At 39.7% G+C, this 15,259-nt stretch overlaps 1 protein-coding gene across 5 annotated transcripts in view; it reads left to right on the top strand.

Moving 5' to 3' along the window:
- SESN1 (sestrin 1) overlaps nt 1-15,259 on the top strand; it is an 80,903-nt gene that overhangs the window by 50,141 nt on the left and 15,503 nt on the right. The window contains exons 1-2 of one of the 5 annotated variants that reach the window (XM_057489471.1): nt 10,150-10,363; nt 14,283-14,428. The exons of 1 other annotated variant lie outside the window; for it this stretch is intronic. In XM_057489471.1, coding sequence (XP_057345454.1) covers nt 10,262-10,363; nt 14,283-14,428 — 248 coding nt within the window. In that variant the 5' untranslated portion in view covers nt 10,150-10,261. Of the gene's footprint in view, nt 1-10,149; nt 10,364-12,272; nt 12,569-14,282; nt 14,429-15,259 lie in introns of those variants that run through there. 3 more of the 5 variants (XM_057489472.1, XM_057489470.1, XM_036902919.2) reach the window with 3 other exon arrangements.

The raw sequence follows: 15,259 nt of genomic DNA, 5'->3' as shown, positions 1-15,259 counted from the left end.
CATTTCTCCAGGTACCCGTTTAGGAGCAAAGAGACTAGAGAGGGTGGATTACTACAGGAAATTATAAGAAGAAAGGAAAAGATATGGGTGGGGCAATGTTCTCAAAGAAGATAGACCAGGAAGGGAAAAACGCCTGGCTCATAGTACAAGCTTAGTAAATACTGGTTAAATGAATGTTCAAAGAAGTAGGTCCAATATAATCCATACATAGTGAGGTTCATGAATTTAACAGAAATGTATACAACCGATCCATCGGTGTAAATATGTAAGTGTTAAGGAATTGATGAAACTTTCAGTAAGATTTGGATGGATACTGTTTTGGGTTATTAAGGTTTAAGAGCCCAAGGAAAACATTACCTTGATGTAGGGTGCCTCTTTCCCAAATGATGTATTGAAACTACCTTTTTTCTTGATTCAGCATAGTTTAGTTTAGTTATCTGTGACAAATGAGGATGAAGGAAGGATATTACCAATAATAAAACCTAGAGCTAGTCTCCAACATTATTTAATTGCCCCCCCCACCTTCCTAGGAATGTATAGATTATAAGGAAATACTGAGGACAAATATACATGCTTCTATGCATTTTTGGCAGCATCTTACGGCATTAGTAGCTAATCCCCTGTGTTTTATAGTGCACAGTGAGTCCAAGAGGTAAGTGGTGATATGACAAGTGAAGCTGATCTACTTAAAATAATTACTTTTTAGGGAACTAAAACCAACAAATGGTTTAAGCAGTACCCAATGAACAAACAAAGGGTGGGTCTTGAAGATTTTTACAGAAAATTTTGGAAATTCCTTTAGAATACTTGATAAATTGGCACACCAAAAGAAAAATGAAAACTATTAAATATTGCTTCATAGTGTTTTTATGTCTCTATTGCAAGTAGCACTGTCAATCTGAGCAAATACTGAGGTTTCCACTAAACAATGATGAAACCTATAACTCTTTGAAAACCCCTTCTAAATCCTCAGAAAATTAGCTTCTCTCAAAGAAGAGTATGTAATGAGTGATAGAAATGAAGTGGAAACTTGCATAGAAGGGCACTGTGCCATTTGTTCAGGTTGCTTGCTTGTTTTGAAGATTGTATTTGTATGTGGTTGCTTCTACTTATATTTTATATTTTTGCATTTGGACTATAGCATTTCACTGTCAGGTGTCCTCCCACACCATGAATTTTGGAAATTGAGTATTAGGGAATTTGCAAAGAGAAGGCTCTTTTCTTATAGATGTTCCCACCCTATCCTGTATCTGCAAACAAGAAAGACAACTAACCACAAAATTCTATATTTTACTACAAACAGTCACATTTTAAAGGTAACTTTTTGTATATAGTATCTGACACAATAAGGATAAAAACAAAATTATCACTACATTATTAAAATCTGATACATTTTGTTAAGGGTTGGAGAAGAGATTTCATCTTTATGTTACTTTTAACCCAGGACAGTATATCCTGTTTTATAGCATGTGCTGTTTTCTGACACTATAATTAAAAAAAAAAAAAAAAGCCCTGAACGTTGGACTTCGCTGGTATCTGGAGCCGTTTAGGCCTTACCTGTTTGTCTGCTTTGTGATTGGCTGAAAGCTGTTGCTAAGCTTGTTTTTTTTGTGTAAGGAAAGTTAAAAGTTGAGCGTGACCTGTTTGAGCTGCCTGCTGCTGCTTTTGACTCTGCTTTGCTCTTTCTCCTATCCACCTACTTTTTCCTTCTATCTTTTGAAGTTCAGATATTTTTAAAACCCACCAATTTGTATATTTGGTGTGCAGTATTTTCAGGTCTTACTGTGTACCTGTAATGCATGAGTGGTCAAACCTTTCGAATCTAGTTGAATACTTAAACGTTGAATATTCTGACATAAAGCAAGGTGTAATTGCAGCAATACATCATTTTAAAAGCCTGCCAATTACAAACATGAACGATTATTTGGATATCCATAATAGCCTTGTTTTTACTAAAGAAAAAAAATTCCAAAATATTTCATTGAAAAATATACTAGGTCTTCTTTTTATGCTTTAGGAGGAAAGCTCTTACTGATCATACTGGCATATATGTCACTGAAGGATAAGATTGACTTTATTCATGTTTTCTGGAGAAGGGCTACAAGGATTGGTAATCCTTTCAGTTACACGATGAGCTAAATCAAAGTTCTGCTGGATGGAAAGTTTGGTTTTAATTCAGTAACCGTTATGAACCATTGTGATTCTCAGGGCCTTTTCTCCTTATGGTTCTACCTGATGTTGTGGGAATAAGACTCAGAACCAGAGTCCCCCCAGCACTCTGCTGGAAGCAGCAGAAACCCCCGGAGCATTCTCTGAACCCCACAGCTTGATCCAAGTCGTGGGTGAAAGATCTGGGGGGCTGCAGACCAGCGCGGGTCCCCCAAACCTCCTGTGAGTTCTAGTACGCAGATCGGCAGATGTGGCATATATGTAAAACAGTTATATTCAAATGTGTTACTCAGTTTTTTAGATACTACCAGAATTCTGATACATCCAATATCTAAAACTGGCATTTTGTTAATAAATGATGTCTTTAAGTTCAAATAAAGTTCAACTAGTTATCAAGACAATTATGGGATAACAATGAAGCTATTTTATGCTTTGAGCAAATTTGAAATTAAGGATTATGGATTATAGTTACAGTATTATTTCTGTATTTTCTCATTTGCATAATATCAAGGAAATCTGGATTCACACAGCAGAGGACCCAGTGCTATAGCAGTCCACTCGGTCCTATAATTTTCCTCAGACAGATGCAGGTAGGCATGAAGTTTTTAAAAGGCTGAAACACACTGTCAGTACTCTTCCTCATCACAGACACATTCACAAGAATGTCCAAACATGCGCTCACAGAGATGGGGAAAGAAGCTTTATTTAACCCAGTAACCGAATTATTAGAGGCAACATGTTATTACTTAGGTGGTGTTTCAATTCCTTTAATATTTATGTACATTTGCAGGTTACCTTGAAAAAGAAGCTCAACTCTGATATTTCATATAACTCTAAAAAATCAGAAGGAATGAATCGTAAGAAATACAACCTGAAAACCACCAGTAATGTGCAAAGAAGCCTGGGTCTAGTTAGCTTAAAGCATGTAACTCGTATAAATACTACCAGGAATTGTATTAACAGTGTAGAACTTTAGAGCTGAAATAAAAGTTTGAGAGATCATGAAATTCAGTTGCCCTTCATTTTAAATTTGAGGGGACTGAAATGAGAGGGTTGTTAAGAGATAGGGACTGGGTTTTTGTTGTGTTTTGTTTTTGCAGAATTGGGCAGCAAATCAGATGACTCCCCACTTAATGCTTCCTAACAGAGTCTCAAACTTAAGTCTAAATAAAATAGACACCCAATCTCAAATTAAGATATTTCTGCTTGTTTATAGGATTTAGGAAATTGAATGCTAAGTAGTTACATAATAGTAAGATTTTTTGTTAATTGCTAAAATAATAGCACTGACATCCATACATAAACCTAGGCCAAAATACATTTTTTTGTTCAATAAATCTACTTATTTAAAAAATGTTTCTATTGTACATGCAATAAGATGCACAAATCTTAGTGTACATCTCCCATGCACAAAATATATTTTTTAAATTAGAATTTTAATAAATTAAGAGAATACTTTCTCCAATTTGTACTATCTGCATAAAACCCTATTTTAGTATTTCTCAATTTGCCAATAATTAGGAAAATCAGATTTTTCTATCACTACAAAGAAAATGATCTTGAATTTTGGTCAAACTTAAGCTCATGTGAAAAACATAACTTCCAAAGTAGCATTATCCCTTTTTTTTTGTTGAGTATTTTTTAGCCAAACAGAAAGATAATAGTGAGAAGAACTAAACCTCTTTATTTGTTGAACTACAATGCCCTGAATGCCCCCACACTCTCTGGGCAAGGGGATAATGGCCCACAGAGCGCAGAAAGGATCTGGGAGGGCAGAAGAACAGATGGGAAAGTTCAGTGAACTGCATTTTATTTCTAAGATGCTTAATAACATGCAAGGAGCCTCCAGATGTGGCCTTGTACTTTGTGACCAGGCTAAGGATCTACAAGGTAATACCCTCTTGGAAAACAAGAGATGTCAGAAAGAGGCAAAAAAAAAAAAGGGCGATTTAAAGGATTAAAGGACTACAGCTCAAGATTATCACAAAGGACCTGAGTGGGGGTTCTTTGAGCTATGTAAGAAAAGCACATATTGCAGAATTCTATTCACTACTTGGTTGTAGTGATCATGGGCGAGGGGAGAAGGCACAGACAGAAGGGTCAGGCTGGCTGCTATAAACAAGTAAACTGATTTAAAGATTTTAGTACACCATCATAAGAGGTTTGTTTCTTTGAATCAAAATGATCTTTAGTATGAATAAAACATTCAAAGTTCGGAAATGATTAATAACTCATAAATACGTATTTAGCCTAAACACTTTAACCATGGGTAAATTCAGTTCCCCCTGCCCCTTCCCCCAAACTCAGTTTTATAAAGGAAATAGATACTTGAGAGTTCAGTTCCACCAGCAGTGTGAGCTCAGGAAAAGTTCAAGGTAGTAGACTTAGTTTTAATTTATTTTGAAGAGGTAATTTTGTATATTATGCTAGACTAATATATTTCTTGGATTTAAAATGAGAGGTTACATATTAAGACCAGTTGTGGTCTTGGGCGCATACTTGGAGAATTTAAAAAATATTTTCTCAGATGTTTTAGGTACAGGTAAAATTCAACCCCTCAAAACCTACTTTAAAAATTATATTTGCATAGTCGGAGAAAACATTTTCTAACTGAAGTTAAGTTGTGTATTTAGTATCTTTGGTAACCTTTCTTCATTTTTGTACAATTTCTTTTTCTCCTTTCAAATGTCAGTAGCTCCTAAGAACGTATGAGATAAAGTCCTGATTCCCAATTTCCTATTACACTCATCTTTTTCCTGAACCTCATCCTATTCCATTAAACCCCTTCCTTTTTATTTAAATAACTCAACGGTCATGCTGGAAAGTAATCAGCCTCTAAACGTTGGAATGTTTCTGAATGAATCTCCCATTTAGCTTTGATTTCTCAACAGATACTTTCTTTCCTGTCATCTCACTTTAGCTAGGCCTGAGGAAGTTTAAGGCTAAACTTGTTTGAAAATGTTCATCAGTCTTGTCAAACGGTGGGGTGGGGGCTGTAAATGACTTGTAAGTGCCCCTCTGGCCCCCCATACCATGGCCTGAACCGACACAGCTGTGTTGGTAGTGCAGGAGGCAGACAGAAAAATCTGAGGAGGCTTGTGAATATCTGTGGGTTCCCAAGGAGAACATGGAGAGAGACTGTGAAACACGGAAGTTGCTTAGCAGAGCTGAACCCAAGGACTGAACGGTTCCCAGGCTGAGGCCGCCTGCCTATATAGTGGCCATGAAGCCTCCAGAGATGTTTGTCTAGTTGGCCCAGATCTTTATAAACTGAATATTGAATTTGAAATTTGTTATTAAGCTTTCAATTAAGTTAAGCTTCTTTTTTTCTTTAAATGGAAACAGTCTCAGTAGAGTTCCTTCATCCAGTACATACTTAGTGAGGGTCCACTATGTGTCCACTGTGTGCTGGGCACTGGGGCATTAGAAGTACAGCAGTGAACAAAAAAGACAAGACAGTCCGGTTTTATGGCACTCTCTGCAGAGACAGACCAGAGAAATGGTATGAGAGGTCAGCCTCTCAAATCATAGTGTGACTTAATTTAAGAAGCCGGCTTTCTTCCTAACATCTACCAGTTACTGTAAGAGCATTAGGAATAGGGGTAATATGAGGAGCATTTAGGAGGTCAGGTAGACGCAGGTCTGTTACGTAGTGAGGGAGCGTTGAGTCACACGGTCACGGAAGACCTGGGGAGGGACCCTGAGAGCGACGGGGGTAAACAGGAGTGAAGCCATCGGGAAGCGAGATCACCCATTCCATGACTTGTTTTAAGCAAATTTTACTCTGAGTATACACAAGGGAGATACATTTTTCTTCCTTCCTGCTCTTGTTTCTTGTCCTCAGAATCAAGAACTCAGGCCAATACATAGTTACCAAAAATTTTTAAATATTCATTAACAGCAGCTATTGCTGCTTGGGACTCAGACAGACCTGAGTTCTAATCCCAGGCTGTGTTTTCCTACTTCTGTACCCTTGGATGAGTTACTCATACTTTAATTTTTTTTTTTCAAATTTGTAAAATAGAAATAATTATATCTGCCTTAGACCTGTAAAGTGCCTACTGTCTGATATACAGGAGTTGATAGTTACTGGTCTTATCTTTGGCCTGAAAACCTGACCATGATTTAACAGCTTTATTCTTTGAGGGAAAGTGATTTTCTAATTTAAAACCACTGACACTGTTTGGAATACTGCTTATTTACAAATATGAGGGATAGCCTATGTTTCTACAACTCTATGAAGGGATTTAAAACTGCTTTTATAAAAGAAGAAACCCTAAAAGAGAGATTTGTCAACATTCTTGCTCCTTTACAAGTAATAAAGTTCTAAAAATTACATTGAAGAAGTGAAAAAAGTAGAGGACAAATAAGAGAACAATATAAAATTAAAGTTCAGTGCTGAAAGGATCTCAGTGTACCCAAAACATGACGTCTGAAAGGAAAAAAGTGCTTAGCAGACAAGCTTTATATATAAAAACAGGAAGATAACAGCTGGAAGAGAAAAACCTTGACAAAATTAGTAAGCAGAAGTAGTCTTATAAACCAGCATTCATTCTAAATAAAATGTTTTAAATGACAGTGGGGCATTTTTCAAGAATGCTTAAGCCACATAAATGTAACAAATCCCCCTCCCACTCTGCCTTGATTTAATGGCTGAAACATTGCTATGTATGTTTTCTAACCAATTATTAAATAACTCTGATTCTAATGCAGAGATCCATAGATCTATAATACTTTCATATGATTCCTTTGGTTAATGAGAAGACTCAAGGTTTAATATGTGGTCCTTGAAAGTGTGATTATGCCTTTGGCGTAATTCGTATTCTTTCCACCAAAAATAGATCTATTCTTTTTCAAGAATTGACTATATTTTTTCAAGCCTAATGAATTTAGGGGAGCTGCTTGGGTAGGAGAGCAGATAATTTGAGATTTATTGCCTCAATTTCAAAAATAAGAGTATGAAGCATGATTTCCTTTCTCAAGAAACTTATGCTGGAGAAAGTCCACCTTCATCCCTATTCTTTGCTTCATTCCCATTGTTCTTCAGACCACCTTCTTGTCCTGTCAAAATTGCCCAACAGCCTTCCAAACTCATCTCCTTGCCCCTAGTTTTGCCCTTTCCAATATAGTTTCCTAAATCTTAGCTGAAATGCAAATTGGGTGTTTTTCTACTCTTTAACATTTTTGGTAACTCCACAGTACTCTCAAGAATGAAGTTTATATTCCTTAATGAATCTTGAACAAGGTCCCTTCTTACTGTTCATCTTTTGCTACCCAAACTCTATCCATTACTCTCTATATGCACCACTCCAGACCCAGTGAACTTGCTTTATTAGCTTTCCTAATGGGTCACTCTCGCTCTCTCCCCTGCCTCTGGGCCTTTGCACACGCTGGTTTCCTTGCTTAGAACTCTTGTCTCTACTGCCTCACACCCTCCTTGTGATTTTCTTGGAAGGCCTCTCTACTGATCCACTACACCCCAGCCCCTACAGGAGGCCTGTTCTGAACCACCACTCCACGGCTGACTCTCCACTGTTTCATAGTTCTCCACTCAGATCAAGTCATTTGACACCACTCTGGTTTTTCATGTGTGTATTAGCTTGTTCTTGAGAAAATTTAAAGTTGAGACTATTACTCAACTCATGACAGGTGCAAAAACCTCACTTTGATACAAACTGTATTTACCAAAACATTTTTTAGAGGAACGAAAATATTTCAGAATTACTACTACTTCTTGGATTAGCTGCCAGAATTCTAACCAGAAGAAATAAAATGTTGAAATAAAATGTTTAAACAGCAGACTTTGTAAAATAGCTGCTGGCCTATAATGGTGAGCTGTGGTGTAAATATCAAAAGCATGAGTCCTTTCCAATTGCTGTTCGGTGCTCAGCATGTTCCCTTTTTAGCAGATGTTTACTGTGTACCTTTAACATGCCTAGCACGAGGGGTTCATTAGGAGAAGCACCCTTAGGACATCTGGCCTATTTATGAAGTGAAATTTTTGGAAAATACAAACTTTTTATTGAATGATTTAGAACAAAACATTTCCAGAAGTGAAATCTACACAATGATATTTGTAGGTCGATACATTTGTTGGGATTCTTTGTTACTATAGATTTATTTGGAGGCAGCTTTTTTATGTTGCAGAATACTGACAAATTCACAGTACTGCTCCATCAAAAAGAGCAGAAATTAGTACTCTTTTAAGAACTTAAGTCATTCTTTATGGAGACCATAAAGCAGTCTTGACATTTAATGACTTGAAGGGCCTGGGTAAAGCACTGAATTAGAATATGTTAAAATCATTTTTCTTTTTATATAAGGCAGCATCAAAAGGAACTGAAATTTTCTGGGGGTAAAAAAGGAATCGTTATGTGGAACTTCCTATACAATTTCATTATCTGTTTCTTCAACAAGTATCTATCAAGCACTACATATCAAACATTACCATATATATTTAGTTTGCAGCTTTAATTTGCATTTAATTTTTGAAAACCATTTTTGGGTTAGCTAAATGTATGCTTTCCCCTTACCTCTATTGAACAAGTAGGTAAGCATTCTCCATTTTCCAAATGACATAATTATAATGTCACAAACAAGGTTATCCCCTACTAGACAACTAACCCCACTGTTTTATTCCTTCCAGAAAATAAAATCCGCAGCTCAACTCTTCTAGAACCGGAATCATTATTTTCACATGCTTCTCTCATTATGTAACAAGCTGTATAGCCCACAAACCTCATACATTAAGCCCATTTCGTTTCCAGGTTACTCATCTACAGTCAGTTTACCTTGGAGGGTATGTGCCATTGCTGCACATTGGATGATTTCCTGGGTTTATTTTTGCCTGTTTGTTTGTTTGTGGCTGAGTGGGCATTTGATTACACTGTTGTTTTTGTGGCTGTCCTCAGGGGAAGGGTGCTTGGATGCCTTTTCTTCTGTGTTAATATTAACCCCAAATTGCTTGTCTTGACCAGTAATAATGTTTTAGTGGCCTTAGCAATTTAAAAGAGCAGTGTGTGAAAACATATAACATTTATCTGCTCTGAAGAAGAAAAATGAAAAGCTACCATTTTAACCTGCTTCTTTTAAAATGAGTTTGAGCTACAAGAGTAACTCGGTTTTCTCTGAGGCATTGTAACTTCACCCCCGAGACTGAGACTTATTTTCACTATGGAAGCTGGTTCTGTGTCTGTCGGTACTTACTGATTTAAACTCCACTTGTTTCTTTCTGCCAAAACGTTCCAATTTTTTTTTTTTAACCTGAGCATGTAAGCTTTTGAAAACACAAGGGGAACATGCAAACAGAGATCTAATTCGGGAGTTGATTATTTTTAAGTACTGGAGCCATGGAAGGAAACAGAGTACACAGGACTTGAGAGATGCGCGTTCCGGACCCAACAGTGTCATCTGTTTGTGCTCCTTTACGACCTGTATTTTCCCAAGTTCCTCGTCAGAGTCCAGAGTCCTAAAAAAACTCTTTCTTTAGGACCCAGGGCGCTTATGAAGGAACATCAGAAATTTTAAATTCTCCACTTGGTTAGAGAGAATTCAGAGCCTGCCGCCAGGGCTTGCGTTACACTGTCTACCCCGTTTCCCAACGCCTACGGGCCGGGCACGCCTGCGCTCGCGGCCCGCTCGGCCTGCGGCGGCAGTGCTAGGGCGGGAGAGGGGCACTTGCGATCGTTAGTGTAGGAGGCAAACGCCCCTCCGGGGGTCGGGTCGGCCTGGAGGCTGGCTGCGCTCGGGGCGTAGGGAAAGGGACCGCTCCCTGAGGCCGACGGCACGGGGCCCGCCCGGACGGACCCGGGAATCGGCTCTCCGGGAGGCTCCGCCGCGTCCGTCGGCCCGCAACGCCCGCCCCTGCGCGCCGAGGGGGCGGGGCTCCGCGGCGCCGCGGGCTCTCATTGGCGCTCGTCCGGATGGCGCCGTGACGGTGGGGGCGGGGCCTCGGCTTGTTTGTCCGCGCAGCACCGCCCCCGCGTCCCCGCTGACTGAGGCGCTGCATCCCGGAGCCCGGCGGCCGCCCCGCGCTCGCTGCCTCAGCGCCGCTGCCGCTTCTCCGCCGGTCCGCAGCCGTCCGCGCGCCGACATGCGCCTGGCCGCCGCCGCGAACGAGGCGTACACGGCCTCGCTGGCCGTCTCGGAGCTGCTGGGCTGCCGGCAGTGCGACGGAGGCCGCGCGCGGGACGAGGTACCGCGCGAGGGGCCGGGCGGGGGGCGGCCTGGGCGGCGCGGGGAGCGCGTCGCCTCCCGCTGCGCCCCGGCGGGGCCGCCCTCAGGTGGAGGGGCCCAGGGCGGGCGGGCGCCTTCCCTAGCGTCCCTGGGCCCCGGCCACGGCTGGCGATGCTGCCGCGGTCCTTCCGGCGGCGCCTGCGCGCGTCCCGCGGCTCGGCCGGCGGCCCCGTCCCTCCGCGTCGGGCCCGGCAGGTCCCCTGCCTCCTGCGTGAAAAGGCAGCGGAAAGCCTCTGGCCGGTGGTCCCGCCGCCCCGGGGCGCCTGCCAGGAAGACTCGTGTCACTAAGCGCCCCCTTGCAGCCGGGACTGGCCTCAGGAGAGAGCCTCTAAATCGTAGTATTTTGTGTTTTCCTATGAGGTTGCGGGCAGGCCACAGTTTGAAAGTGACTAATGCGAGCTTAACTAAAATCGGAATCTTTAAAAGGCTTTTATTCCAAAGGTGGCCGGGGAGCAAGTGGAGGAAAAGTGATTAAAATTTGGATTGAAATCGGGATGTTTTAAGAATGGCCTCAGTTCAAGGAAATCTAATTTCTCCGCAGCACTTGGCAGCACAGCGACCCGATGTTGGTATTAGGTACACACGTTTTGGAAAGGGAGCCTCCTTGCGAGTGTACCACGTATATTAATATAAACTTAAATGAAGACGCTTTCTCATGAAAGTGTTGCCGAACACCAAACACGTTTCTAGATTTTAACATTCATGGGTAAATAATATGTTCCGTATTTATAATACAGCAACCTAAAAAAGAAAAAAATCTGTTGTAACTGTTGCTTTGGAAAGTTTACCGAAGAGAGAAAACTGTGTGAAAGTGTTGAACTGGCATTTACAGTTTCTGTTTGCAGGCAGTAACAGATCTTTTCTCATTTTGAGTACAAGTGAGCCCCAGTCATTGTGCCTGGAAAGATCGGTTATTTTTGGTGGTATGTGTGTGCAGAATCCTGGTTCTTGCCCAGATCTGAAATCTTTTAAGGATAGCCATGTAAACTGGAAGACGAGGACATGCATATTAGCCCGCATGTTGATTTCAGTGCCTGTGGGGTTGTGTTTAGGAAACCAGGAAGCTTTGTAGTGGTATTTTATTTTTAACACATCCAACGCATGGGGAAATAAATCAGTAAGTGATGCTTTATAGGGAAGCCATTCGCTTTACAAAATAATTCGTCACGTGACTCTTTCAAATTTCAGTCTTCTTCCCTGGTGCTTTTACACTGAACACTTTCCAGGAATGGAACTCCTGACTAAAGCGCAGGGCGCAAATCCAGCCCAAGTGAGCCTTACATACCCAATACGTTGAAGTCAATGAGTTTTTATTTTTCTAGAATATATTTCATAGAAGACCAGATACTGGGAAAAGAGGTACCTGAACTTTCACTATTTCTAAATTCCCTAATGGGGTTAATAACAATTTTAAAAGAAGCACTAGTAGTTTTGTTTTAGTAGGAATATGTCTTTATAACAGTTGCAGATCTCTTCATCTCTAAAAGTTTTGAATGTCAAAATGTTAGCACTCAGCTATAGGCTGTAATTCTCCTTAGGAAGGGAGAGTGGGATGGGAACTTGGTTTTACACAATTTATCTTTGCCATGTTGAAATGTGTTTCCAAAAGCACATACTGGTTTTGTAATTTTTTTAAAGTCAAAATATCAGTGTTGTGGTTATCAGTATTAAAATATCTGGACAGTTTTTTAAAAGCACCAAGTTCAGTAAGAAAAATTAAATTATTCAAACAATCTGATTATTTTTACTTGTCAACTAATGCAAATAGGTAGACACCATAAGCCAACAAAGGCTTTCATTTTGCATTTGTAGCAAGTTGTTCATTCTTTCCCATAAGGCTATTGATAGAAATTAATAAATGTTCTTTTAACATTTGAAAAGTATGATTAGAACCGTACTTTGAGTACACAAACACTGATTCATACAGTGATACAATACATAGTCTTTCTGTGATACTGTCAACATTTGCTAAGAATTTTCCTCTTGTGAAAATTAATTCTTAGTATTACTAACGGAGAAACATTGTGTCAGAGATTTGCAGCCGTGGTAGCAGAGACTGTTGCTCTCCCTTTCAAAGATGCCGACTAGGAGGATTGTTGAAAGGAGAGCGCCGTAAGTTCCCATGCTAGTTTTTCCAGCCACACCTTCATCAAGAGCCTGTGAGGTAGGTGCTGTGATTAGCATCTACATCTGCTTTTTAAACAAGGCCGTTTGCTGTCGGCAGTTCTGACTCCTAGAATCTGGGCTGGTCACAATTTGTTCAAAGCCTGTAATTCAGTTTCTTACAGCTACAGATGAATGCACACCTGAAGTAACCTTTTGGAAGTTATGAAATACATTTAGTTTGGCTTCACCCCACTGAAGACCTGCAGTGCCTTTTTTGATCAACACCTGCTAGAGTAGTGTCTAATTTGTCATGTGACTGGGACAGAAGCCTTTCAAAAATGAGTTTTCCAGAAAATTGTAACTTTTAACCTTTTAGAAACCAAGAATACTGTTGCATAATAGCAGAGGTATCTAAAAGGTAGATGTACTGATACCTTGGTATCAGTAACGCTTAAGGAGGCTCAGAAGAGTAATACTTAAGAACAACTCCAGAATTGGACTTGCGGGATTCACCTCCCATCTCCTCTATCACTAATCCCGACTGAGCTACAGTAGTTGAGTTCAAATTGTATATATTTATATAAAATATATATGTATCACAGATACCATGTATTATATATAATTTATTAAATTTTCCCCTTATTTATATATATATAGGATAGGATAGATTGGAATGCAATCTCACAGTTCATCAAGAGCACCCAGATCAACTCTTTGTCTTCTCTTGTGCATAAGATTAAGTAGAAAAGATCACATGACGGTCTTTATCCCGCTCGTGTACCTAGTCCATTAAGAGAACAGAAGACTGCTTTTGAGTGTAGCCTTCAATTACAGAATAAGTTGATGTGAGTCTGGAGCAGCTGTATTTCCCACAATAGTGGTCTTAGCCTACCTTTCTGTTTGGGAAAGACTTTATTTTTAAAAATCTGTCCCATCTCCCACCCCTCCCCCAAATCTTTTCTTTCACTTCCTCTCTTTCCCCACCTACCATTTCCTTTTCTGCTTATACGGAATGGCACAAACATCACACAATTTCTTCAGCTTGCTGGTAGTCCCGGTGTGAGCCGGGTAAAATCATTTTAACGAGAACTGTCCTTGCGTAAAATACAGGCGTGCTTTGTTTTACTGCGCTTCACTTTATTGCGCTAGCAGATACTGCGCTTTTTACAAACTGAAGGTTTGCGGCAGCCCTGGGCGGAGCAAGCCTGTTGGTGCCGTTTTCCCAAGAGTCCAATGGCTCCATCTGCTCACTTTGTCACTCTGTGTCACATTTTCGTAATTCTCAACAATATTTTAAACTTTTTTATCGTATTTGCTACAGTGACCTGTGACCCATGATAACAACTTGCTGCAAACTCAGACGATGGCATTTTTTAGCAATAAAGTATTTTTTAATAAAGGTATGTACATTGTGTTTTACACATGCCATTGCACCCTTAATAGACTACAGTATGGTGTAAACATATCTTGATATGCAGTGGGAAGCCAAAACATTCATTTGACTTGTTTTATTGCGATATTCACATTTTTGCAGTGGTCTAGAACTGAACTCGTAGTATCTCTGAGGTCTGCCTGTAATGAAATTGGAGTCTTGAATGTCAGAAACCCCTTTCCATTTCTTTCCATCCTTCAGTTTTTCTATTCCTCTCTTCCCAGCTTCCTTGCCAGACTGTTGTCTCATCAAGGAATGAGTGTGAATTATTAGCATAATAGGCCCACAATTGGTTGCCAAAAATGTTTGCTTCTTCTTAACATCCTGTTTTAAAACACAGAGCTTTCCGCTCTGGAAGAATGTATTGCTAAAGGAACCAGGAAGGCAAGGAAGAGAGGGAAGAGTGACAGCGACATTGCTACTGACTTCGGCTGCATGGACGGACTTTGAAAGACTTGAGAATTACATAAGACCCTTACCATACATGTAGGAAAATATTCCATTTCTGAAACATTAATAGCCACTTTATTGGAATTGTAAGGCTATTGTTTTATGGTAGTTTGATATATATACTGTGTATTTGGTATAGAAACAAAACTAAAATAATATAATTTATCCTCTTTGATGGCCATGTAGTATCAATCTGGTCTCATTAAAAAAGAAAAAGAAAGAAAAAACATATATATCACCCACATGCTCCTAATGTATTTGTAGGATGAAGTCCTGAAAATGGCATTAGGGTTTTTTTTCCCCCTCTCCTTACACAACATAGTAACATAATAGATACATATTATGCACTTTGCTCTTTTCCCCTCACATAGTGTAACTTAGGGATCTTTTAAAGCCAAGCCATATAGAATTACTTCATTATTTGTAAGGACTGCATACTGTTCTAGGCTATTGTCATACTAAACCTATTGAAGTAGTTGATGAGCACTTAGGTTTTTTATATCTTATATTATTAGTTGCATTGATTATCATTTTACATATATTTCACATATATGAGTATAGGGGTTAACATTTAGGATGTTGACTCAAAGCGTATGTGTCTTTAATTTTGATCAGTATTGCAAATTGCCCTCCCTAAAGGTTGTAGTCATTTATGCTCCTTACTCCTTATATATTTCTCTTTCCTCATACTTCAGAACACTCCCATCAGAAACATATAAGCAGTAAATGACTATTCATTGACCCCCTCTCCTGCACAGACTATTATCAAACCTTTTGGTTTTAAGCAGTCTTTTATATGAAAATTGGTGTCTCAATGCAGTTTTATTGTGAGTATTGATCATTTTTCAGCCATTTCTATTTCCTTTT

This window comes from Manis pentadactyla, chromosome 12, assembly GCF_030020395.1.
Source record: "Manis pentadactyla isolate mManPen7 chromosome 12, mManPen7.hap1, whole genome shotgun sequence".
Lineage (NCBI taxonomy): Eukaryota > Metazoa > Chordata > Mammalia > Pholidota > Manidae > Manis > Manis pentadactyla.
This window is presented reverse-complemented; position numbering and strand designations above follow the sequence as displayed.